The sequence below is a fragment of the Patella vulgata genome, chromosome 6 (genome assembly GCF_932274485.2).
Source record: "Patella vulgata chromosome 6, xgPatVulg1.2, whole genome shotgun sequence".
NCBI classification, from domain to species: Eukaryota; Metazoa; Mollusca; class Gastropoda; family Patellidae; genus Patella; species Patella vulgata.
Genome location: NC_065884.2, coordinates 20,674,255 through 20,699,655, shown reverse-complemented (window position 1 = coordinate 20,699,655; position 25,401 = coordinate 20,674,255). Strand labels below are relative to the sequence as shown.

Below are 25,401 nucleotides of genomic sequence, written 5' to 3'. Positions count from 1 at the left end.
TGTAAAAATCAACACTAGGAAGCTTTCAAGAATGTAGAATATGATCCTTAGGAACCATTAAATAATTCTAACCTTAAATGTAAAAATGGTTCCAGGGTTTGGAATACTTAAGACAAAAAAAATATAAGTTTAGCATTTTAAACTCCAAAGAGAAGTATTAGTGGGTCAAAAAACTAATTTGACTTTAATAGCAAAAAAAATTACAATATGGTTGTAACCAGAGAGAGAGAAATGGGGTTTAACGTCCACTCGACACAAACTAGGTCATTTCGGGACTAACATATGGTTTAATTTTATTTACATAATTCGCTTGCGCGTAGGGGTCTTTAGCAGTGGGAGGAAACCAGAGGACCCGGAGAAAACCCACGAGGTTGGACAGACGACCCTACTCCTTACCACGTACAACCGGGGATTCGAAACCACGCCAGTCGACTCAATGACAGACTTTATGATACAGCGCGCTCACGCTAACCATTAAGCCATCCAACCCCCCTGGTTGTAACCAATGTTGACAGAAAGCCTATTCACTCATGAAAAGAACATCGACTATTTATATAAGAACAGAAAAATAAAATAAATTGGAGTACATTGATAAACATGGTGAACACTTACCCCCACTGTGCAATATATACTGGTTCAATAACCCAGGGTATTTCATTTACAAATGTGATAGCTCCAGTAATATGATACAATACTTTACAATCTCTGATCTGTTCCCAAGGCATAGGCATATTCTCCATCAGTTTCATTACAGCATGGGGCATGTACTTCAATGCTCTGTAAAATAATAATGATGTTTTATTCAATTTTGATCAAGGAATACTACAAAGGATGTGCAAACTGTATGAACTATTCAACTTCATGTAATCCAATACACATATAAGTAATTTATACATACACCATGTAATTAATTTCTTCAAAAAATCTGTATAATTAACTAAATTTAAATTTGTGACTAAAATGTTGATAATGGTTTAAAACATACCCTAAATATACTCTTTTATCATGACGGAACTTTCTATTTGTCATATCTCCATGATCTCGCACAATTTTACGAACATGTTCTGGAGGCATGTCTTCTTTCTGGGCATCAATAAAGCCAAATTTACGTTTCTCAGCATATCTTTTTGACTGAAGCTGCTGCCATTTCCTTGCTGAAATTTTCAAAAGCAGAATCTGGTGGTTAAATAAAGTTGTGTTGGCCACAAACGTCTTCAGCAGAAAAATTACCTATGAAATCATGCCACGTTGATTTGTTTTGTCTTGTATGTATAGCGCTACTCCGGCTTTACAGTATCATGTCTTTGCAACAAAATATCTCAAAGCGAAATTTTGTGTTCTTTAATATTAACACTGACATTTCTATACCTAAATACTTAAATACTCACCTTTTTCTTGTAATTTTTCTTCATTTAAATATTCTGGCTGTTGGGCCATTGGTTGATGTGATTGTTGTTGATGCATGGGAGGTCCCATTGCAGCTTGACTAACAACAGGCATCTGTGGTACCATAGCTTGCTGCATCACTGGTACCTGGCCTGTGATGATAAATGGCTGTCCCCCTGGACCAATAACGGTATAGGGAAAAGCCATCTTGGTTTGGTCTAGTTATGGTGATAACCTGAAATAAATAAAAGAAATTTCATTGCAAATAGTGAGATCTGGTTGATAAAATTTTAGTCCAGTTGTTTAGATGCCCATCTCCACCACAACGACCACCAATTGCCATTTTGCTCATGCTAGAAATGATTTGACTTGATGTGATTCTAACCACAGACTAAAACTTACTCTCTTAAACAAATGATGCCAAATCAAGTGGAGCATCCTGGGAGTTTGCTGCATATTAATCGAGATATTTTCCTTTTGAATTTCAAAGAAAATTTTTGAAAAACTATTTGAACCAGGGCTGGGGACATTACATTGCCAATGTAACTACATTACCATTACTTTTTAAATGTTACCATTACAATTACTTTCTTATTTTAAGCGATGTAATTCATGACCATTACCCATAACATTGAAAGTAATTGATTACCATAACCCATTACTTTATGACATATAAATAACAAAAAATTTTTTTATGAACATTAAAAAAACACCTTATATTTCTGTCACGAAACGCCTAAGAAATCTCATTATAACAGTTTTCTGTATGAATTGTTATTTCTATCAAATATCACACCAAGGCAAAAGTAAATTTTTAAGCAAGGGGCATTGCATGACAAAAACTATTTATGTACCGGTAACTGTATGGCTTTGAAAACTAAATTTAAAGTGTAGTTCACTACATTTGATTTTAAGTCAATAGATGAAATTCATAAGCAATCCAAATAGTTTGTCGATACAACTTTGAACTTGGAAATTATTCAGCATGATTGTAAAACAAAATATATATATATATTTTGTATAAAGTAACCATAATTATAAAATGATGGAATAAAATGTTGGCATTTGTTTGGTTTCACACTTGCCACCTTGAGATTATCCTGTAATAGGACTATCTATTTAATCCAACTAATTGATCGAAGGCTAATTAACACTACTCTTTGACGACAATCTATATGAACATTTTTTCAGGAATCAACTTTGCTTATGTTTTAAGTCTAAAAAACTCGGTTCTAAATTAAAAATAATAAAATTAAATAGTTAGGCTATGTTTTCATCCCATTTTGTCATAGAGTTGGAAGAGTTATGTTCCATAAAATGTAATTGAAAAGTACTTGAAATCTAATTGACCATTGCATGAATTTTCGAAACGCAATTATTCTCCATTTCCCATTACTGTTGAAATATTCCATTATTCACTCATTAGATGACCATTACTTAAATATTGTAATGATTACATTCCATTACCAGTCCTGATTTGAAATAACTTACTTGCTACAAATCCCTAACATAAATTCAGATATGTGTCAGTTTATTAGTAGCTTATAAAACTAATTTTAGTGTCCATCTTTATTAGGTACATGTACAGTACATATATAATAAGGGCAAGAAGATTTACCCAACACTAACTAAATACTTAATGTGAAAAACTAACACATTACTACTGTAGCTATATATTTTAAAAAATTGATAGTACTGGGTGATCAAGAGAGGTAGCCTAACTGGTATAGCGAACATTGATCATCACTTTTGCAGTGCATTTTTTGCAAGTCTTCCGCAATTAATTCCATTTTTTATATATAAAGTAATATGTTAGTTTTTCATAATATTGAGGTAGTATGTAGTGGTATTTGGTAGCAATGTTAGTAATGGGTAAATCACCCTGCAGATATAATAATAATTTTATTTTAAAAAGACCATCAAATTTTTTGGTGCGTACATATAGGCTGACTTCGATATGTCACTGACATTACTGATTTCAGTTCAAAACGCGACATACATGTATCAATGAACGGGATCAGACAGTCAGCAGTTGAAATTTAGCCCACTTTCAATCTACATTTTGAATTAAAATTTCATTTAAATGTATTACTAGCGATTGTATTATAATACTATAATATCAATTTCAGTATCTACAAAGATTCAGAGTCAAGAATTATCGAAATCCATGTATAAGCAAAATTACCGTTCACAGTACAGGAGACACTCAGAGAAAAATACTGCTCTGACGTCAAGCGGCCAGGGATTTTCCATCAACTCGATTCACTGGTTAAATCTGCACCTTAATTTTTCATGGGATTCTAACATAAAGCCAACCAAACGATAGATAAGATTTTTGTGATTATTATGGCGTATGATACCACAATTTACGGCAATGAAAGCCGTATAAAACATGATTTATCTGTTTTACTGATTGAAATTTGCTAGATTTTGGCTAACTGTAGCCTGATTTTTTTGTGGCATCATCCAGATTATAATATTTGATATATCATCATTCAAATTATTGCGATTTTTATCATTCTTACGGTTTAAAACTGGTTGAGATATTCTGACAGGGAAATACTTATACTGCTTATGACATCACTCAGATGATTACATGTCATTTCGGTCCCGCGTCATTTCGGACTTACGACATTTCGGATTTAAAAAAATATGGCCTCGATGTTTCGGACTCAGGAATAAGTTGAACACAACTGTCAAATCAATCTATAATAAACCAAAAGCGATTTTATAAAAAATAACATGCAGGTAAAATTTACCGCTCGCAAACAAATACAGCACGTGGAATCATGGATCACACACCGTATAGATTTCTCAATGTTTATCTGTAATACATGTATGTATGAATTTATTTGAAATAGGCCAATTCAAAACACGAAAGAAAATATTAACATGAAACACATGGTTATTAAAAGACTCTACCAAACGATAAAACATAGTTGTACTTACAGTTCTTTATCATCATTTCCCGTAAAAATAATTTATTTTATTGAAAAAGAATATGCTGTAGAATTTATTTCAAAATGACCTACACAACAAAACCAAGGTAAACATTTACGGGTCATTCCATATCAACTGATGCAAGGTTTTAACCCGACCCCTCTGGATTTTTCCAATTTTTTTATATTTTGTTATGGATCCTTTGAGATGACCATATGCCAAATTACAGGCCTATCGAACAATTTTTCGCGAAGTTATGGCACCCAGAAGAGTTCTATGTCGGAAAATTGAGTCACATCAAACCACAAATTTGCTCAGTTCAAGCCACGAATTAGGTAGGTTCAAAAAGCCAATAGACTTATTTTAACTTGCTTTTCTAATGGAACTCTGGCCAAATTTTCCGAATCTGGCATTATTTTTGGTCTACGCCTAAACCCTGGGTCTCTAACTTGTACTGAATTTGGTATAAAAACGACTGAAAATCGAAACTTTGTGACGAGTTCACAGCCAAACTACGAGTGCGGCTAATGTCATCTCTGGAGCTCTTGGACAGGTCTTATGGCCAAACAAAAAAATTAGGTTCTCCGGCCCCGGGTTCGCAGAAATTTTCGCACCTGAAAATTGAAAATATCGAAAATTTCACATTTTCACGCTCAAATTTCGAAATGTGGGGTCACATGGATTTCGACGAAAGTATGAACTTTGATATTTTTCTCCTTTAAACATATTTTTGACAATAAAAATACATAAAATAACTTGATTTCACGATTTCTGTTTTGGAGCGAGGTGTACGTTTGATGCATGTTTTCTCACTCAATGAGGCAGAAATGAGGTATTCCGGCCTCAACTAAGCTGTCGCTCCCAGTATTCTTCCAGAAAGTGTCGCGTTAGCTACACGACACGTTGACATGCATTCCTCGACAAGCTTGCCATAGATAGCAGTACCAATCGATAAATTAGTAAGTACAAAGAAAACTCTTTTGGGAAAATATTAGAAATAGCAACAATCAAAGTAGTGGGATAATTAAAGCTGATTAACTTATAATCCCTATGTTATTGTAGTATGCACAAAAAAAACCCTTACAGTTCTTTAGTCGACGAGGAAAAACGTGAGTTATCAATCAGCGATAATGGCGGCCGTGTGTTGTTATTTAATTATTCATCAGAGTCCGAAACGTCGCCAGATCAAGTCTGAATAGTCGTCAAGTAAGTCTGAACCGCCGTCAAACGGAGCCCGAAAGGTTGTCTGTGTTGAGTCCAAAATGACACAGAACCAAACTGACGTGCTACCACTCAGATTATGACTAAAAAGCACTTACCAGTACTTTAGTCACACACATTTACGGTTATACTATAGACCATTTTGATTACATTGACTAAACTGAGATGAAACTACCTATTTATTTATGAAGATTGAAGATTATCAAGATAGTCACAAACACTGTGTAAAGTGTGTTTCTTCAATTATACAAATCGTAAAGTCAGCAATTTCAGCGATATTAAGGGGCTAGAAACTTATGGCAATGTGATGTCAATGCAAATAATTTAGTAAACATTAATGCCGGATTTTCTAAACTGAGAATCGACGATACGATTACGACACTACCGTAGTCACTACGTTTGTTAAAAAAAAAAAAAAAAATTCACGAAGTCTTCAACAAAACATAATCGTAAAGCCAGCAATTTCGGCAATATTGGGGGTGGGGGGGCTAGAAACTTATGGCAATGTGAAGTCAGTGCAAATAATTTGGTAAACATGAATGCCTGATTTTCTAAACTGAGACTCGACGATTACTTTTTTACTACTAACAACAACGTTTGACAAAAAACAATATTCGCGAAGTCTTCAACAAAAAACAATATTCGCGAAGTCTTCAACAAAAACATATCTGCTGAGTTTATGCGTGAATGATACATTTTACTTGCCGACAATTATCAATGAATATGGAATTAATTTAACAAATATGCAAATCATACCCGTTTTATTGAATAAAGTGAAGGATAAATTGAAAGAAGTCGATCTGCCTTTGCGCCAAACGTGTTTCCTTCGTACAAAAATGGCGACAGCGTGGATCACGTGACCTATCTAAATATTATTTACCGGAAAAATATGTAACGAATTATATTTCGCTCAAATTTAAAATTCGTCTTTTATTTATTCATTTGATCTCAGGGTTTAATTGTTAGTGGCTGGTATTTTGTATTTAATTCGGAATAGAAAAGCAATCCCGCTAGAGTGATATTTATAATATTTGTACCAATAATCGGTCCCGATCAATTCAATGTTTAAAATTTGGATATTGCCAGCTATCGACCAGGGGAAGTAACTCTCATTTTAAAATTTTGTTTAATTGGCCACGGATCACTAAATTTTTCCCCATTGACTTTAATGTTAATTCTCGTATCTTAGACCGGCTCTAACTTTTCCCAAAATTTTCGTTGGGTAGAACGCTTTCTATTACAGATGGAGGGGGGAGGGCTCGAGAGAAAGAATAAAAATAACTTTCGCCCAACATTCGTTAAAAATAGGCCTTGATGAAAGATAAAAATGCCATATTTGGTCTATACCCACCCCTCTCTAACAATAAAAGGGTCACAGAATACACAATTTTCACAAATTTGGAAATATTTCAATGTTTTCAACATCTCAAACTAGATCACCAAATGTAGGGCAAACGTTATTTTTAGCCTTTCTCTCCCTGTCCCTTTTTCCCTCTTTTGCATGGCGATTTTTGTTTACTTATTGGTGTAGAATCGAAGAAAAGGGTTTGAAAATACATTTTCTGCCAGGTTTCGGTGAATATACATGATTTTGAGGCGGAAGGATACAAGAGTTGAGCGGTTAGCTAGGTTGAAATGTAGGGCCGAAAATTGCATCTTTTCTTATCTCTACTTCCAGCTTGTGTATCTCAAGTTTTTCATGGTGAACCTAATACATGCTTTTGGGCAAGAGTTTGTCACATGTTGCTCCATCTGTGGCAGAAAGCGTTCTACCCAACGAAAATTTGGGAAAAAGTTAGAGCCGGTCTAAGATACGAGAATTAACATTTCAATGGGGAAATATTTAGTGATCTGTGGCCATTTTGGTGGCCCTGTTTACATAAATGTAATAGCTTCATGTAAACAATGACCTAGTGGCCTATTTTACTGAAGTCAAGTGAATAAAAACAAATTAGTGCCAAGCCTCATTTCCTGGAATAGTTCAAAGTTGAGAATTCGTACCGGGTACGTATAATAATATTGACAATCGTTGCAGTCAATTACTATTATTAATATTAGCTAGCTAGGCCTATTATAGCAGGCTTTTAAGTACCGGTATTACAAATAAAATAGTAGTATTAGGAAATATTTTTTTTTTTTAAAAAACCTAGCTGTCAACCCAGGATATTATAGAGAGAGAGAGAGAGAGAGAGAGAGAGAAATGGGGTTTAAGGTCCACTCATACAAACTAGTTCGAGACTAACATATAGTTCAATTTTATTTCAATAATTATTAATTTGTTTGCGTCTAACTAGGGGTCTTTAGCAATGAGAGGAAACCAATCAGGAAGACCCAGAGAAAACCCACAAGGTTGGACAGGCAACCCTCTCTTTGTCTCCTACAAGCGGGAATCGAAAACAAAGCAACTTGACTCACAGACCTTATGATACAACACGTGCACCCGCGTTAACCATTTGCTCAGCCAATCCCCCAGAGGCTATTCGTTAGCATACAATCTAAGTTTAGTCAAAGCAGGTGAGTTTAATCAATCAGGAAGTAATGTTTTTATTTAAAAACCCTGTATACGTTATGACTCATGTGATTATTAATGATTGCATATACAGTAAATTATCCTATGATTTGGTATAGGTTTATCTTGCATAACTTAATCTGCATAATATGAATTTGTTATATTTGATTATTTCATCTTTGTGTGTTTAGGATCATTAGAGAAAACTATGAAACGGTGTGATTATTCATAAGCTACATACTGAAACTTTGACTGTCTTTAGTGTGGATGGAATGAACACAATACTGTGATGTGATAGCTAGACACCACACCGTTAGTTGTCACTAATGGAACGCCTGAAAACGTTTACAAAATGTCAAATCCATCATATTTATCGCTGTGTTGTGCAAATGAAAACTCAAGCCGAAATAAATCATTAGAAGAACAAGGTTTATCATATAGTTCAGTTGATATAAGTTGTCTTGTAGCTGCATGTGTGAGTGTGATTGGAACTGTTTATCTGTTGATGCCAAGATTTGATTCCGATCTAAGTCATACATTATCTACAAGTCAGACTCGAATATTAGCTGGTAATAATGTGAGAAGAGTGATTCATATTCTAATTTTCTGTGATATTCTGGCTTGCATAGGTTTGTATCTTTATAAACATATTTCATATTAATTCAGTAACTCAAACAATATAAGTAGGATATGTAAGATTTTTTTTTTTTTTAAACAATATTTTATTCAGAAATTGAAAGGGATTGAGGAACAGGCATAGCCTATATGACCTCTCTCCTAAGATTACTGGTGTTGTGACAGTACCCGACTCAGTTCCTTGCTCATGGGACTCAGTGGTTACTTCTCTATTTACTTACATGTATTATACCACATCCAAGAATTTGATTATCCTGTTATTTCTTATTACTTCCATTGTGTTTAAATGTACATGTGTAATTTTCTGATAGTATAAACCTTGAAGTGGCACAAATAATGGTAGATTTCAAATTTCCCCTTTAAGAAATAGTTTAGGAACTGATAATGAATTTCTTATTTATCATGTCCACTGCAATTTTGGTGGATTTCATGCTGAATTTGAAATCAAAAACATTTAAGATCCACAGATATGACTCCTTAAATCATCAAATTATATTAAGTAATGTCTGATAGTTATATTTCTTCTAATTATACAGGATTAATTGTTCGTTCATCATTGAATTTAAGTGATCGGTCACTGTCTGGATGTTTAATCCTCAATGTAAGTTGAAAAAGCAAAAAGATTTGATACCCACAAATATTTCACAGAATCATACATTGGTATTTTCATGTAAATCTGGTGTTACATTAACAAAGTATTAAATTTTGTTTTGTCCAATTTTCAATATTTTCACATTGCCATGTCTGTGGAGAATTTAATTTTATCAGGCCTCCATTCAATTTTGATAAGCAACCACTCATATCCTATCCTAACAGCCATTGTCTCCACCGCATAGACTGCAAAATGCAATTTTATTCATCTTTGCTTATCACAAATTATGTTTTTCTGTGGTTGCTCTATTTAAGGGATCTTTGATTTAAAGATGCATTATGTAAGAGGTAAATTTGCCTACTGCTTCCAATGTTATATAAATTATTAATTAGACATGCATATGACAAGCCCATAATCAACTCTCTAGAACATCGGATGGCTGAGATTCAATGAATCAGAACACCCACAAGATTTAAAACTTTAGCAATAAAATGGATAATCGAGACTTATCTCTGTTATCAATGAATATCAAAGAATTGCATGACATTACAAGTTGTATATAGTTTACAATTACATACATGTATGTATGATAAAATTTCAGGTATGGATACAATATTTTTTCCTGTGTACATATTTCTGGAATATAGCGTATGGCGTGGAATTACTAATGTCACTTAAGAATACTGGGTAAATTATATTAAATTGTTATTATTTAAAACTTTAAAGTTACAATTTCATATTTTCTAAGAAAGTCAAAACCTAATTATTTCTATGTCTTTTGCTGAATAGGTTGTCAACTCACTATTATATGATCATAGGTGTCATTCTCACACTTAAAACTCATTTACACTGAAAATATTAACACAATTACCTCCCTTGTTTTCTATTCTCTACCATGGAGTAGCTATCTTCAAACGTTTGAATTTGAAGATGAAAATGATATTTTTGCCAATTTCTCAACTGGCAATAGTGAATTATAGGATTAACAGGATTATTCTTTAACAAGATAGGACTGTTTATAGATACCATCTATTTTAGGGCTTTATTTTAATACATTTTAAAAATATAACTTAAAAATATGACATTGTAATTTTAATTCAAAGTAAATTATCTTTATGTTTCATGTACATGATGCAAGAAATCTGCAACAAAAATAGATGTATCTGTGATGTCAAAATAGGTTTTAGATTATGGAAATAAAATGTGGTGGGTGAAACATCCTACTTTTTTGCACAGACTGGGCTGATGTAGACATACAGTATGCAATGAGGGAAAGTTTGCCAAGACAGTGGCACCATGGCCTACTCTTTTTTCTAATTCCAACTGTCTAAAGTTCTTTTACGTCCACACCAATGTGTACACGAGCCCTTGGTTTTTTGTTGTTTTATTTCAGTAATTCATGGATTAAATATGTCATTGGTTTTATTCTACCACTTGGTTTGTGTTCTTTACAAGTGGTAGCCACATATTATTCTTCTTTTAACTGGTAAGTAAATTTACATACATTTATATATGAATTCCCTTTAGATAGATTTAGCATGCCTATTGTCATACATTTATATTGATCAATTATAATTGACACTTCAATACAGTACAGCCTTTAAAAAGGGGACACTGTATCACTTACTGTATGTAAAACTTGACAATGTATTTTTGAAGAATTGTACAAAAATTTAAATGGTGGGACTTTTCATGCTACCAACAAGTTAGACTCTTTTTTTTCTTTAGAGTGTGGCTGTACTGTAGTTTGGGCATGTCCTTTCTAGATCTGTCCATACTTAAAACATTATGATAATATTGCAGGTGTTTCAAGTAGTGGTTATGATTATGTTTCAGGTGTTTATGTGGTGGTTATGATTATATGTCAGGTGTTTAAGTAGTGGTTATAATTATATTTCAGGTGTTTATGTAGTGGTTATGATTATATTGCAGGTGTTTATGTAGTGGTTATGATTATATTTCAGGTGTTAAAGTATTGCTTATGATAATATTTCAGGTGTTTAAGTGGTGGTTATGATTATATTGCAGGTGTTAAAGATACATTATGGGAGATAAGATAAAGAGATGGCAGTTCTCGCTATAATAGTTAAAAACTAGATAGTGTAAAAATAATTTGCTGAAAATTTCAGTCAAATTGATCCACTATGAGCCGAGAAAGAAGCCGGTTAAATTTTTGCATAGTCTTGGTTATCATTACTAAAATCATTAATATAAACAACATAGTCTCGATTATCCACTTTTTCTGATTTAATTATCTTTGGCCGTTAGCGGCATATAGGAATCTAATCCAGCCTACATCGAAGGCTAGCCTTGACATCGAGAGTTTATTATGGTCTTGTATAAGTTAATTAATGTCTAAATGATAATTTAGATAACATTTCAGGCCTAAAGAAAGAATTGTAATAAGCAGATTTTGCTCTTGCGTAATGCATGTTTAAGTAGCAATTATGATTATATTGCAGGTGTTTCGAGTGGTGGTTATGATTATATTTCAGGTGTTTAAGTGGTGGTTATGATTATATTTCAGTTGTTTATTTAGTGGTTATGATTATATTTCAGGTGTTTAAAGAGTGGTTATGAGAAGACATTAGTTTACCTGTCAGCGTATTTACCTATTGGTGTGGTCATCATTGTTAATCCTATTGTATTTTATCATATTCTTAAATCAGGTAAATATCTACTGGTAAATTGTATCTACTAACCATGGTGACTCAGTGAGTAAGACGCTGGCTCATTAACCAGGAGGTTTCAGGTTCCCTCTAAGAAAATTCCTTGAGGATTTTCAGGCATCATTTCTCCTTGTCAGTGGTGCAGGAACGGTGTCTAGTCATTTGGATGGGATGAAAAACTGAGGTCCTGTGTATACATTAGTGGGCACATAAAAGAACCCTTAGTTAGTTTAAACTTATTTTATTGCATCAACATTTCATTGTACAATACAAAAGGATTAAAGAAAAGTTCTAACAACTTATAAATGTCTTCTTATAAAATATTAATTGATGAGAATATTTCAAATGATATATAATCATTGTGCATTATAGGTCCATGTATATAAATTGAATAATTCAACAAATATCGGACAGACTAAGAAAATTCAAAAATTAATTTATGTACCTTTCATTTGAGGCTAACCGTAATTCAAACTCCATGAGCCAAATTTTCCCCTTTCTGATTGATGCTGAGATATAGTTGTTTCTGTCGACTGTTTTCCTACATACTCCAAATCATGAATTTGCCCCCCACCCCCACTCCTCCCACTCCTCCCACTCCTCCCACTAGAGGACAATTCAGAAAAATTGTTTCAAATATATCTAAATCAAATCAAAGCAAGTAGATATGAAGTTACTGATATATTTAGGGAATATGGAGAGTGCAAATTCTTATCCTCATTGTATTAAATATAAATACTGTAGTTATTATGTATATTTCAGTTCGTCACTTGTTGATATGTCAGCTTGGTCAATTTACTGGTAGTGAGAGAAATATATTAGGAGCAGCCAAGTTAAAGTTTACATTGATAATGCTTGTCTTTACAATCTGGTTAGTCAAATTTCTGTTATAAATGTAAGAGTAAGATGTTTGTGATATCTTGTACTCTATAACAGAATAAATTTGTGATATCTTCTACTGTATAAAGATATGTTCCCGTGTACAAACTGGGTGATTTGATGATGTATTTGGACTAAAAACATATTCAAACTAATTAATCTATCAAAATTTTGCTTCAAATCCTTCACAAAACACTGTTTATGCGAGTGAATACCCCTGCTATAAAAAAAAATCTATGTTTGTGCCACTTGACTTCGCTGTAGGGAAACCCCTACATTTTTGTCCTGTATGCCCTCCATGAGTGTTTTTCAGGGAATCCAGTATTTTTCTAGTAAGATTGGATATTTCTACTTTCCATATATACCAAAATTGCCATACTTTTATTGGAAATAACCACACGATAAATACTTTTCTGGGAAGTATCTTTAATTCAGTCATGTTGCAAATTTATTTGGATGTTTGCCAGGAGTTATTTTGTCAAAAGCATGTATGAAAGGAACATCTGTTCATGTTTAATATAATATACTAAGCAGCAAAAGAAACATCAGGTTGGTGTGTTACTCTGAATAGACCAATTGCATAAAACCTGCGAAATTTTTTTATTGTATATTTGTGACCAACTTTACCTGAGCAATAAGGCTCCTTCCCAAACACAGAATTGAACCCAGGAAATGTTCTCAAAACGCAATGATTCAGTGCGCTGACGTCTGACCAGAGAGAAGATCCTCACCCCTCGCCATCGACGTGAATGTCTACAGTTTGCCCAACAACACCAGAACTGGCGATACAGGCAATGGAGAACTGTTCTGTTCACAGATGAGAGTCAGTATTGCGTATCAACTGCAGATGGCAGGACCAGAATATGGCATCAACGTGGCCAGCATTATTCTGACTCGTGGGGCGGTCCAAGCATAATGGTTTGGGGTGGAATCGGCCTGAACCAAAGAGTGGGTCCTGTGGTTTTCCAAAATCTTGGTCCAGTGAGAGGTGGCGGCATCACAGCAGTGCGCTACATCGATCAAGCTTTCAGACCCCACGTCATACCACATTTCGCACGTCATCGAAACAATGTTTTTTCAGCATAACAACGCTCGTGCCCACACCGCCAGAGTTACTCAGGACTTTCTACAGCAGAACGGTGTTAATGTTATGCACTGGCCAGCCCTTAGTCCGAATTTAAACCCGATTGAACATCTTTGAGATGAAATTCAAAGGAGACTTAATAACATCAATGCTAGTAGTCAAGAGGAGTAAATATGATTGAAACACACGTCCTGGCATAACCTATAAACACACTAGCGACCTTCCATTACTTTTCAGGTTGTTTAATTGTAAATGACAAAAATGATATCTTGTGATTTATTTTCAGTTGGATTCCTAATTTAATATTTGCTCTACTCCAGTCCTTTACAGTTAAAGATAAAGATAAACAAGGAATGCTTGATTCTTACCTAGCTTTTGCAATTTTTCAGGTATTTTAATATTCCTAAATTCTCTTCATTGTGACAAAGTTATTTTTTAGTGTTCCTATTATGTACACAGTATCCCAATTGTTTGTCTCCTTCAAATAATTATACACACTTTTATTGGAAGCATGATGCATAAATGAGGCATTACCCTTGGCAATTGAGCAGAAAAAAAAGAAGAAGCAAAAAAAGGAAAAGATTTCTAGAAATCATTTCTGTAATAGTAAGCCACAGTGGCTCAGTGAGTAAAGCACTGACTAACTTACAAGGAGGAAAGAAGACCTAGCAAGGAACAGCATTTAGTTATTTGGATGGGACAAAAGAAAATTTGGCCGTAGGAATTTAATGAAGAGTAGTGAAAATCTTCTGCAATAATTTTAAAGTATATATGAATAATTTAGATTGTTGTTCCTTTAAAGTTACAATTTCATATTTTTAAGTTATATTTTTAAAATGTATTAAAATAAAGCCCTAAAATAGATGGTATCTATAAACAGTCCTACCTTGTTAAAGAATAATCCTATTAATCCTATTGCCAGTTGAGAAATTGGCAAAAATATCATTTTCAACTTCAAATTCAAAGGTTTGAAGATAGCTATTCCATGGTGGGGAATAGGCAAACAAGGGAGGTAATTGTGTTATTATTTCCGGTGTGAAGATTTTTAAGTGTGAGAAAGATAACCTATGATCGTATAATAGTGAGTTGATAACCTATTGAGCAAAAGACATAGAAATAATTATGTTTTGACTTTCTTAGAAAATATGAAATTGTAACTTTAAAGTATCGATAAGTTGATATGCATTAAATTATATTCCATGTTATCTTAATTTTCAATAAATTAATCAATGTTTTTTATTTCACAGGCTATAAGTAATCCTTTACAAGGTGTGTGCAATTGTATTGTATTTCGTGGTTGGCCAGGATTTTTAACTTCCTGTACACAGAGAGCTATAGGTTATTCCAGGGTGGAGCAATTGGAGGAAAGTATTGAAGTTAGAATTAACTCTTTATCAAACAATTCTTTCTCCCCGAGATCAGAAAATGACAGAATATTAGGCTTCAGACACCAACGAACACGACATTATACTTAGTTATTATTCTTTTAAATTGGCATGATGTCGGCTATTTAAAATGGTAAGCATAAATTCTAAGAAAAAAAAAATTTTCATTAGAATTTAGAGGTGTTTGATTTCAATCAGAATTACATGTGACTTGACACTGGATCTATTTGATTTGGATCACATTGTTTATAGTCAGAGTTAACTTGGTATTGAAATCTTTTCACTTGGTTATCCTGTCATAAACTTTACAGTTTTGAGAATGTTGTGCAATACTTAAACTTCAAGTCTTTCATACACTTGAACATGTAGGACCAGTTTATAATACAGCCTATATTTGTATGACACCTTAGTGTAACATAATCAGATCATCTAATAACTGTGGATTGGACTTCTTTAATTCAGCAAGACGGTAACAAACATTAAAGTACACTACATGTATAACAACCAATACATATTATAATATTGTAATCTTTACGGCCATCGTCTTAATTCACATCTGCCTCCATGGTTCTGTGTTGAGCTATTCAGCTCAACTCACTGAACTGACTTCATCAGAAACCTAAACCAATTTATAGGTGAGGTATGAAGTTACATATTATTGATATTGAATAAAAATAATTATGATGACAGCTGAATACTAATAAATAATTAAATTAAAGGTCGGCGGGTTCTCCGACATGACCATTTCAATATGGCAGTAGCTTATCTTAACAATAATCATATCGATGTTAGAAACAGCGGTTAGGTCAAAAGGACAGCAGAGATTTCACCCTTTGTTACATTAGAAAGGACCCAGAAATAATCCTTCTCCTTTCAAGTCATGTTTTTTTCATTTTGGTTCGGTTTAAATTGAATTTGCTATTGTGGTATATTGTGTTCTTTAGTTGTTTATTTTTTTTCATGGCAGCTTTAAATATTTTTTTAATCAGGCTTTTTTATATAAATAATTTGTATAGAATTTATTGGAAGCCATGATGACTGCAGTGTGTAGAATATATACAGTATATAGAATTTGTTTTTTACTTTTAAAATGCACTATTAGATATGAAGAGCCCCGGGGAAGAATGATCTAAGTCACTTTTTCAACGAACCCCAGTTAATGGCGCCATCTGGTAACAAATTGTATGAGCTTTCTGTGGAACAATCAATTTCAGGTAAAAAACGAGTCGCATCGAACCAAGCAAGGCCCTTCTGAAATGGCCTCCCAGACAAATACGTCCATCGTACCCTTTATTTGATCTTAATTTGGCTGAAAAGTGGAAGCCAGTTGTTGTACTGGTAATTATGATTCGTATTAAACATCATTCTGAAGTTGTAATTAAACCCACTCGTTCTGTTTACATCAAACATTCTCGTCCAAAAGTCTGTTTTGCCTTTTATTTGAAAAGACAAAAATGTGACTTAGATCGTTCTTCCCCTGGACTCTTCATATATTAGTACTAATTATATGCGTACCTATTAAAGGGACTATCCCGATTTGAACAGAGTCTCAAAAATAAAAGTCCGAGTACGTGTCAATTTTTAGTTGGGTGACCTGATAATCGACTCCCAATCCTTGAGAGGTCTATACAGTGAATGACCCATGTGTTGTACTTAATAATGAAAGGTAAATGTTACCTACACATTAGCTTTATAAAATAATAGTCTGGTTTTATCCAGAAACCGCATAATACAGCTTGGGACACCGATCTCCCTTTCAAGATGAAGACTGACGGGTTTACATTGTTTGAAAACGTATCACTGATATTGATTTAGTTGCTCGGCCTTTTGGTAGAGGATTTTAAGGTATTTGAACACAAAATTAAGCAGTTTATTCTCCAACAAAATATCGGGATTGGCCCTTTAAAGCTGAAGTTCTGATAATAGATGTAAAACCGTATTACAGTTAAGGTATATTACTAATTATATACTTTACCCATTTGAACTTAAGGTCTAGTAATATATGCACGATCATTTATGTGTATTAATTTGTGGAAAATTTAAAGTTTTTTTTCTCTATTTTGATATGTCTATCATGCCATAAAAAAAAATTACAAAGAAGGGTGGCTTTGTGAGGGAAGAAAATTCCCAAGAAAGTATTGTGTTCTAAGAATTTGGAGGTCATATTTAATTGGTTACACCGCCCAAGGCTTGCAGTATATTACTAACACAATTTGTATTACTGTTTAAAAGTACAAACTAGTAAATGCTCATGTAATAACACAAGGTTTGCAGTATATTACTAACACAATTTGTATTACTGTATAACTAGTAAATGTTAATGTAATAATATAAGGCTTGCAGTCTCATTAATTACTTCCTGTAAATATTTTACCCCAGTGATAATAATGTGGCTTTGTAGTTCAAAAATGTTTTGATTTATAAATACTACTTTTTTCTGCATTTAATTTTGGAATCTGTTCGTGTTTTGGTTTTCTGATTTTTTCAACTCTAATTTAAAGCCACTAATCATCATTTGCATTTTGTGGACAGAAAATCATCTTTCACGGCTTAATCCAAACTAAAATGTATTCAAATTGATTATTTAACTTTTAATTGAGATTGAGAATTCAAAATCAAGATAACCATCGTAGATAATCTCCCGACTTCGATTCAAGTAGATGAAATAGATTTTACCTGAAGCTTATAGTTGGCACTGGCTTGTTTATATGATCGGCATAGGGCTATTAATGTTGTGAAAAATTTGGCACTGATATTTGTAGTTTGCAAGGGATTCAAAATTCCACAAATGGCAATCAATTTGGCACTGATATTTGTAGTTTGCAAGGGATTCAAAATTCCACAAATGGCAATCAATAACTTTAAAGATGGTTAAGTTTGTGTTCTGTATGGTTGTTTGTTTACATAATATAGTTGTGAAATTTTATGAATGAGTATTCTAATGGCGAATAAATAATTTTGTACAGCAGGCTCTGGGGCCGAGAGTGATTCCTGTTTTTTTTTTGGGGGGGGGGGGGTTGTAGAAAGGTAAAGTGTATTAGATCTAATTAAAATCCAATGTTTATTACACTCCTTATTACTTTTTATATTGTACTGAATTAAAAATTAATGGAACAAATTTATAATTGAATTTGAATGAATTTGATAAGGAAATTTTTAGCATTATATATTTTAGGGGTTTTTATACATAAAATTATAAATTTATCTGTATTTTTTGTGTTTTAAAGTTAAATTCTTTGTAATTCTAATTTTATGTTTTGTAAATTGACTGACAGGTCAGTTCTCCAGTCCTCAATTTCACTGCCTGTTAGTCAAGATTGGTAAATATGATTGGTGGAGACTGCAGACTATCTGTACACTGATACTAAGCACTTAGTTCACATTTGTTCACATTTTCTATTGTCTAGTAGCTTACATTTTATTTATCTAAACAATTAGAAAAATAATTAGAATATGTTAATCATTGTTTGACTTTAACATTAAAGCAGACAGTCCATTTGTTTTGTTATATCCTGACAAAAGATAATGATATCGACAATTTGGATCAACTTTTAGAAAAATTCTTGGTACCCCATTTCAAGGGCTATCCTTAATTAATGAATTCTTTTTCAATGTCATCAATGATATCAGATTTTCCATTTTTTTTTATTAAAAAGATGAAATTTGTCTATTTTCTGTGTTGAAATTGACTTCTAGTCTTTGTCTATTTTCTGTGTTGAAATTTACTGCTAGTCTTGTTTCTATTCTATGCCAGTGACATCCAGAACACAATATTTAATTGTGTTTAATATTTTTAAAAAGATTGATTCTAGAACTGGTCTTTATTATCTATCTATTGTTAGAATTATAGAAATAAGTGGACCATCTTAAGATCTTGGTTATGAGTCATAATAGAACTGAAAGTTTTTAATTAAAGTTTTCCTGTTGAATTATGATTTCATTATTGTTGCCTTTTCTCTAATGTCACATGTCTTTCATTATTAAGTCGTTTTAATGTATAATGGCTTATTGTGTTTCATTTTAAATCTTTCTTTTTTTAAAAAAAAAAAAATGCAAAAAAACATTTTTTTTTATTGTTTTTGAAATCATATTTACTTCACTACAACTTTAACAAAATTTCAAACCATGTTTCATTTAAAAAAAAAACAAACAAACATTTTTTTATTGTTTTAAATCATATTTACTTTAACTGTATTTTTGTCTAATATTCTGTCTTCATATGTAAACTTGTTCATAGCCCATTCAGTGGTCTTCATTTAAAGATATTACAACATAACATGTACATTTTTAAATTGTCGATTTAAAGCTTGATTCCATTGGTTGGGCATAGGTAATAAATATGTTAGAATCCGTATAGCAATCATAAAATGATCTAAAATTATTTTTATTTACCTTTAAGTTAACTTTCATTCAATCTTGGCTACAGATACTTTTAGGGCTAATGTATCTACAGTATATTAATTGAACATTTCTTTAAATATATAAATTAAATTGGGCCTACTTATACTTTGATTCAGCTTTTATAAATGAAATAACATTTTAATTAATCTGCCCTCCAACTGGCAGAAGCCCAAGCTTTACACCCAAAAGTCCATGCCTTAACCTGGCAACAATTCTATGTGACTGTTTGTTTTGCTATATTTTTATTTAATTTATATTATTATTTATATTAAGGATATTATAATATATATTTTTCTAACATTACTTATTTAATAAATATTTACATATTATAGTATGTTCACTATAATTAATTCACTTAACGATAGCTTGTGATTTTAATAACCACATTTAGTGATTTTTTTATTTTAAAAAAAGCTGGCCATGTAAGCACATGTTTTCATGTTTATCAGAATTAAAATTCAATTCTGAAGGACTCCAGCTTTAAATATAAAATAAATCTAAGAACTAATAGCACTTGACAATAACTTAAAATATCTATTATTTTATTCATTGTATTACAGTCCTTTATTTTAGTGTTATATTGTACATATAATGAAGCTACATTTTAAAACATATTCATGTTGCTTTTATAATATATATATACCTATATGATATTATAACTCAGGCGGGTGGTTAACATGTGCATGTACAAATATATACTGGGTAAATAAAGGATAAAAATATTCAATTGTTTCTTCATTTCTATTGTATTTATGCATTTAATAAATAGCAATATAATTAGTCTATTATAGGCCACAGACTACTGAATAAGTCTAGCAAATTTTTTTTTTTTTTTTTTTTTCTCTTTAAATCGAGCTTGTTTTTCTTCTATAACAAAACACAAGGATTGTTTCTATTAAATCTGTCTAATAAAGAACTTCCTCTTCTCAGATCATTATTACTATCCTGTCTTGTTGTATACTTGGCTGATGAGTTGGTTACTATAATAGAAGAATTTAATATATATCTCTCTTAATCGTAATCACAGAAGTATTAAAGGAGCTAAAATGCTATTCTTTGGCACCTAGAAATGGACACAAATGGGTCCCAACGCATATTATAATGTATTATGATTTACATTCAATCGTTTCTGTTTTTAATGTAATTTCTGATCAGTTATGTTTGACGAAATACGTGAAGAGTTCAAATTGAATGGCGGTCTTTGGCGTCTGGATATTCCAGTCTACAGTGGTAGTATTCTCCTGTGGGGTATGTCTACTAGCCTCCTTTATCAAGTCGGTCCATTACAAATGGTGCTTGATGTGTGCTAATTTTAAAATTTTCATTTTGTCTTAAATATTGGATATCAGAGGCCCATCTTTTCACGAAAAGATAACAACACCAATAATAAGTCGTGTTTGCAATGTCGAAAACTGTGGATGACACTGAGTTAGCGACTTTTCTTCTTTAAAATGGTTGAACAAGCTCCATGTACAGGGTAACCTCGTTATTTCGAACTGGAACGGCGCATGTATTTCATTGGCTAAAAGCAAGGTTCGACAAGCCCCGATGGTTGGAAAAATGAACCATTTACTCTTCTAAATTGACAAATTTGTAGTATCTTGTATAATTGCTCATTTTCTTATCTTTCCGAGTAAGATATTGGAATTTATTTATTTCAAGTTGCCATGTTTTGTCGATGGAGAAGACAGCGAACGACAGTCAAATGATCATATACTCGACAGGGAGTAGTGACCGCTGATTTTGCATGAGGAGCAAATTTTATCCAGTGGTGAGGAATATACTAGAGTCGATTTAAAGCATATTTGAGCCATGCCCATGGAATATGTTTGCCACTGGTTGAGCAATATGTTTATGGAGTAAGCCTAATGTAGATCAGAATCTGAACATGAAAGTTTTTTTCAAAAACTTCAGATGAGGCGCAGAAACCATAAACATCTGAAGCAATGCCCGCCATTGCACCCCTTCACTTAGCCCCTTAATGCTTATAATAATTTGTCGGAAAATGTTATATATTGTTTTTCTTTAATTATTCTTCGAATACCGCAAAAGAGCAATATCCATTTTAATAGCTTAATGATTAAGTCAATTTAAGTTGTTTTTTATTCTTGAAAATCTAGAAACGGTGCTGTGAAACAACTTACTGTAGAGATTACTAGTTTTATCGTCGGGTACAAAGCTGGTTGAACTATTCCAGGGAGCAATTATTCTACCGTTAGAAACACCAGTCGATTGTACTCGATTGGCTCTTTCTTCCCATCTGAGTACTCGAGATCCATCTTTGCTAACCACCACCCATTTCCATTCCAGAGATTCTAGTGGCGGTAGTTCTAGCTTTATTATCCACCTTCCAGATCCATATGGAAATTCATTACCAACAACACACTTCTTAGGGTTCCATTCTCCAATCGCTTTTAAAGATCCTGAAATTCCTATTTTTTCGCCCCGTCCCAACGATTTGTACATAGTTTCAAAAGCCAACGAGACTTTTCTATTTTTGTCTGCCATGCTGCTGGGAGAAGGAGAACCAGCAATGGTTCTTCCTGTGACCCCCTCAACTACTATGACGTCACAATTGCATGATACATCGGCAGAAAAGTATGGTGAGGTTTTATTTTTAATGACCTTCTTACGGAACGCGTTCTGTTATAATATGTATCTCGTCTGATACTAAGATGGCGAGCATGTTACAATGTAGATGAACTTTCAAACTAATCGCCAAATTTATCTAATTGGCCTTGGCGTTGTTTCTTGTGATTTCCTAAAAATAAATTCCTGTCCAATAACTGTGAAATATTAAGTTCTTAAAATGAATTAGTTGGCGGGACACCGTAACCTGAAATACTATGTGGTAATAGGTGCAGCAGTCGCCTTTAAAGTAAAACACCACGTGAACCTAGTTCGTCCCCAGAAGAAACTCGCTATTTACTAAAAGGAAAAAGATTTAAACACGCTATTAAAGCAGTCAAAAAGTTCTCTTTTCTACCACTTTCTTGCTAAACAGGAATCGACCTCTATTTAAAACACTTAATTAGCCGTAGGTAACCTGTATTCTATGAATTTATTGTCGCGGGAAACCGTGTCAAACTGAATACCATCTGAGGTCACCGAATACCAGCGAATTGTAATCTATGTAAATTTCTCGCAGGTAAGAAATGTTGCAGTTGCTGCCAGCACATCAAATGGCAAACGGGCCAATGAAACTAAATTTCATATTGATACATAACAATATGTGCTGTTTTGTTATGACTAAGTGCGTTATAATGGTCGAAAAGTGGCTAAAATATAGACGTTTTACATTTTACGTTATACCATGTATTATAAGGTCCATGGTTATACCCAAGACAGTGTTTTAAGTGGCGTGTGGCAACAGTTCTAATTTCTGGGCCTCCCCGCATGCATGGGTAAATGTTCAATAATTGTACAGAAACAATGTTATTACAAGCATACTAGTGGGGTTAGCGCGTGTGCGCTGTATCTAAAGGCCCGCCATTGGGTCAACTGGCGTGGTTTCGAATCCCCGGTTGTACGTGACAAGGAGTAGGGTCGCCTGTCCAACCTCGTGGGTTTTCTCAGGGTCCTCCGTTTTCCTCCCACTGCTAAAGACCCCTACGCGCAAGCGAATTATAGAAATAAAATTAAACCATATGTTAGTCCCGAAATGACCTAGCTTGTGCCGAGTGGACGTTAAACTGGAGATTAAGTATAAATCTACACTTATTTATAGTTTATGTACTGGACAGTCATACATCAATGTTGATGGACACGTCAATAATAAATCATCCCGCTCGTGATAGAATCCACGAAATCTGACATCAAAATTTACATCATTATGGGTTTCTGTCCTACTAATCACCGAGCGGGGTTTTTATTTTTGTCAGTTTCACTTATCCATAATTTTGTCGATTTTAATTTTTTTTTATTTTTATGAAATTATTTAAATTTTGGATATGATGTATAGAATATATCATTAAGATAGTTTTCCTTGTCGGTCACCTACTTTATGCGATACTTTGGGCGGTATTGACCCCCCCCCCCGCTCTTATATATATTAAATTGACAAGTTATATGACCTTTATTGTAGTCAGAATTTGTATATTGTACTATTTCCATTATTAGCCTACTTTTATTTTACTGCCATATTTTTGCCCCTGTCTTAACACAGCAATGTAACATGGGTTCATCGGTCGGTCTGTCTGGTCGTCACACGTTTTGGGACCAATAACCCTGCTTGGGGTAGATCACACTTGGCGTAGATCGTTCGATGAATGCCTTAACCGAGTTTGATGATAGCCAGCTTCTGCTTACACTGGGCAACTGTCCACCTATCACACCTTTTGGAACACAAAACTGCTTCAAACTGAGGCGATGTACAGGGTATTTTGTCAGGGGTCCAACACTGTGCTTCTGCTGAGTAGAGACAAGCTATTTCATTGATTGGAAGTTTGGGTAGAGTGTTCAAACTTGGTGTATGTGTTCAATAGATGAATATATTGCCCAAGTTCGACAATAAGCATTTTTTGCCGAGTTAAAATTTTAATTACAATAACCGTCCCTGAATTATGTGTTGGCTGATAAGTGATCATATAAAATCTCGCCCCTTTTCATAACCCGACGAAGAATTGGTAAACAACTTCGAGCCTTAATAAAAACCTTGTTTAACATGTCGACTCGGGTTACCCTAGCTCCACCCCAGTGCTTCACCCACCCCTTAAGAGCCATCAATTTGATTAAAATACAGATCTATATTTCGTTTCTTTTTTTATATATATACTTTCGATAGCCTACACTACAGGAAGATCTGACAGATTGTAGTGGAAGGTCGCGTCAGGGGTCATGCGAGCGGCTTTTGAACCTATGACGTTAGACTTTGATTAATCAATAAGCGTTGACGTTTCTGGTGGTTTACCCACAGTTCTGTGCATCGCACGTCAAGAACTCGTCAAGAACAGACCGTTTCATTGGTTGATCCCTCACGTCAGCAAGAACGCTGATTATATAACAATTCTTCCAGATTCTAGTGTAGTAAAGACAACAAAAACGAAATTTTGAACTATAAAAAAACAAACGAAATAGGATCTGTATCTTAATCAGATTGAAGAGCCAAATGCGTACGCGAATTAATGAAATATAAATGACCTATCTGATTTTGTGGACGTTAAACCCCATTGTTGGCATGCACTGAAATGAGCCCTTGGCAATTGCAATCGAGATTTTAAACGAAATCGCCGCCGCCCAAGCAATATTATTCTCACTACTACCGTAGCATTGTGTTGACGAAGGGTAGGCAGAAACGTCACTGCCCTCGCAAAACTTCGCTCATAGCCCACTGCATTGCGTAAACCCGGTTGGTGCAAAAAAAGTGATTTTAACAGCTAATTCATTTCATTTGTTATGCTTACACTTTTTGAACACCTGATACAGCTTCCCACTAATTAAGGGGGGCAAACCGCTTTATTACGCCTAATTATTTGTATTGTACTCTTTTATGAATGAAATTAAATGAACGAACACGAAATCTCACGATTGGCGATATAGCTCAAGGGCTTATCACGTTAAAAAATCGAAAGTTTTCTAGAATCGTGATTCAACAACTTACCCATTTAAATATGACCCGTAGTAATATCGGATACTAGCACATAACATTTAAAGTGACATTTCGTTGATAGTAAATCGTACATTGCTATTATTCAAAAGCA

General features: G+C 33.6%; 2 protein-coding genes across 4 annotated transcripts in view; one reads left to right on the top strand and one right to left on the bottom strand.

Annotated features, from left to right (window-relative positions):
- The window catches only part of LOC126824294 (pre-mRNA-processing-splicing factor 8), a 31,311-nt gene extending 24,924 nt beyond the window's left edge, over nt 1–6,387 (bottom strand). Inside the window, exons 1-4 of the mRNA XM_050553493.2 lie at nt 6,304–6,387; nt 1,389–1,621; nt 986–1,154; nt 613–777 (exon numbers count right to left, since the gene is read on the bottom strand). Coding sequence (XP_050409450.2) covers nt 613–777; nt 986–1,154; nt 1,389–1,593 — 539 coding nt within the window. The 5' untranslated portion in view covers nt 1,594–1,621; nt 6,304–6,387. The remainder of the gene's footprint in view (nt 1–612; nt 778–985; nt 1,155–1,388; nt 1,622–6,303) is intronic.
- A 937-nt stretch (nt 6,388–7,324) lies between these two features.
- On the top strand, nt 7,325–20,429 carry LOC126823845 (G-protein coupled receptor 143). 3 transcript variants are annotated; one of them, XM_050552871.2, is made up of 10 exons: nt 7,342–7,551; nt 7,842–8,061; nt 8,248–8,685; nt 9,229–9,293; nt 9,886–9,971; nt 10,678–10,770; nt 11,844–11,953; nt 12,716–12,824; nt 14,203–14,305; nt 15,164–20,429. In XM_050552871.2, the coding sequence occupies exons 3-10, from the start codon at nt 8,409–8,411 to the stop codon at nt 15,389–15,391; spliced, it is 1,071 nt and encodes a 356-aa protein (XP_050408828.1). In that variant the 5' UTR covers nt 7,342–7,551; nt 7,842–8,061; nt 8,248–8,408; the 3' UTR covers nt 15,392–20,429. The 3 variants fall into 3 exon arrangements, 2 of the variants coding, with proteins under 2 accessions (XP_050408828.1, XP_050408827.1); XM_050552870.2 differs by lacking the exon at nt 7,842–8,061; XR_007681335.2 differs by lacking the exons at nt 7,842–8,061; nt 8,248–8,685 and having other exon boundaries at nt 7,325–7,551.
- Nucleotides 20,430–25,401: the final 4,972 nt, after the last annotated feature.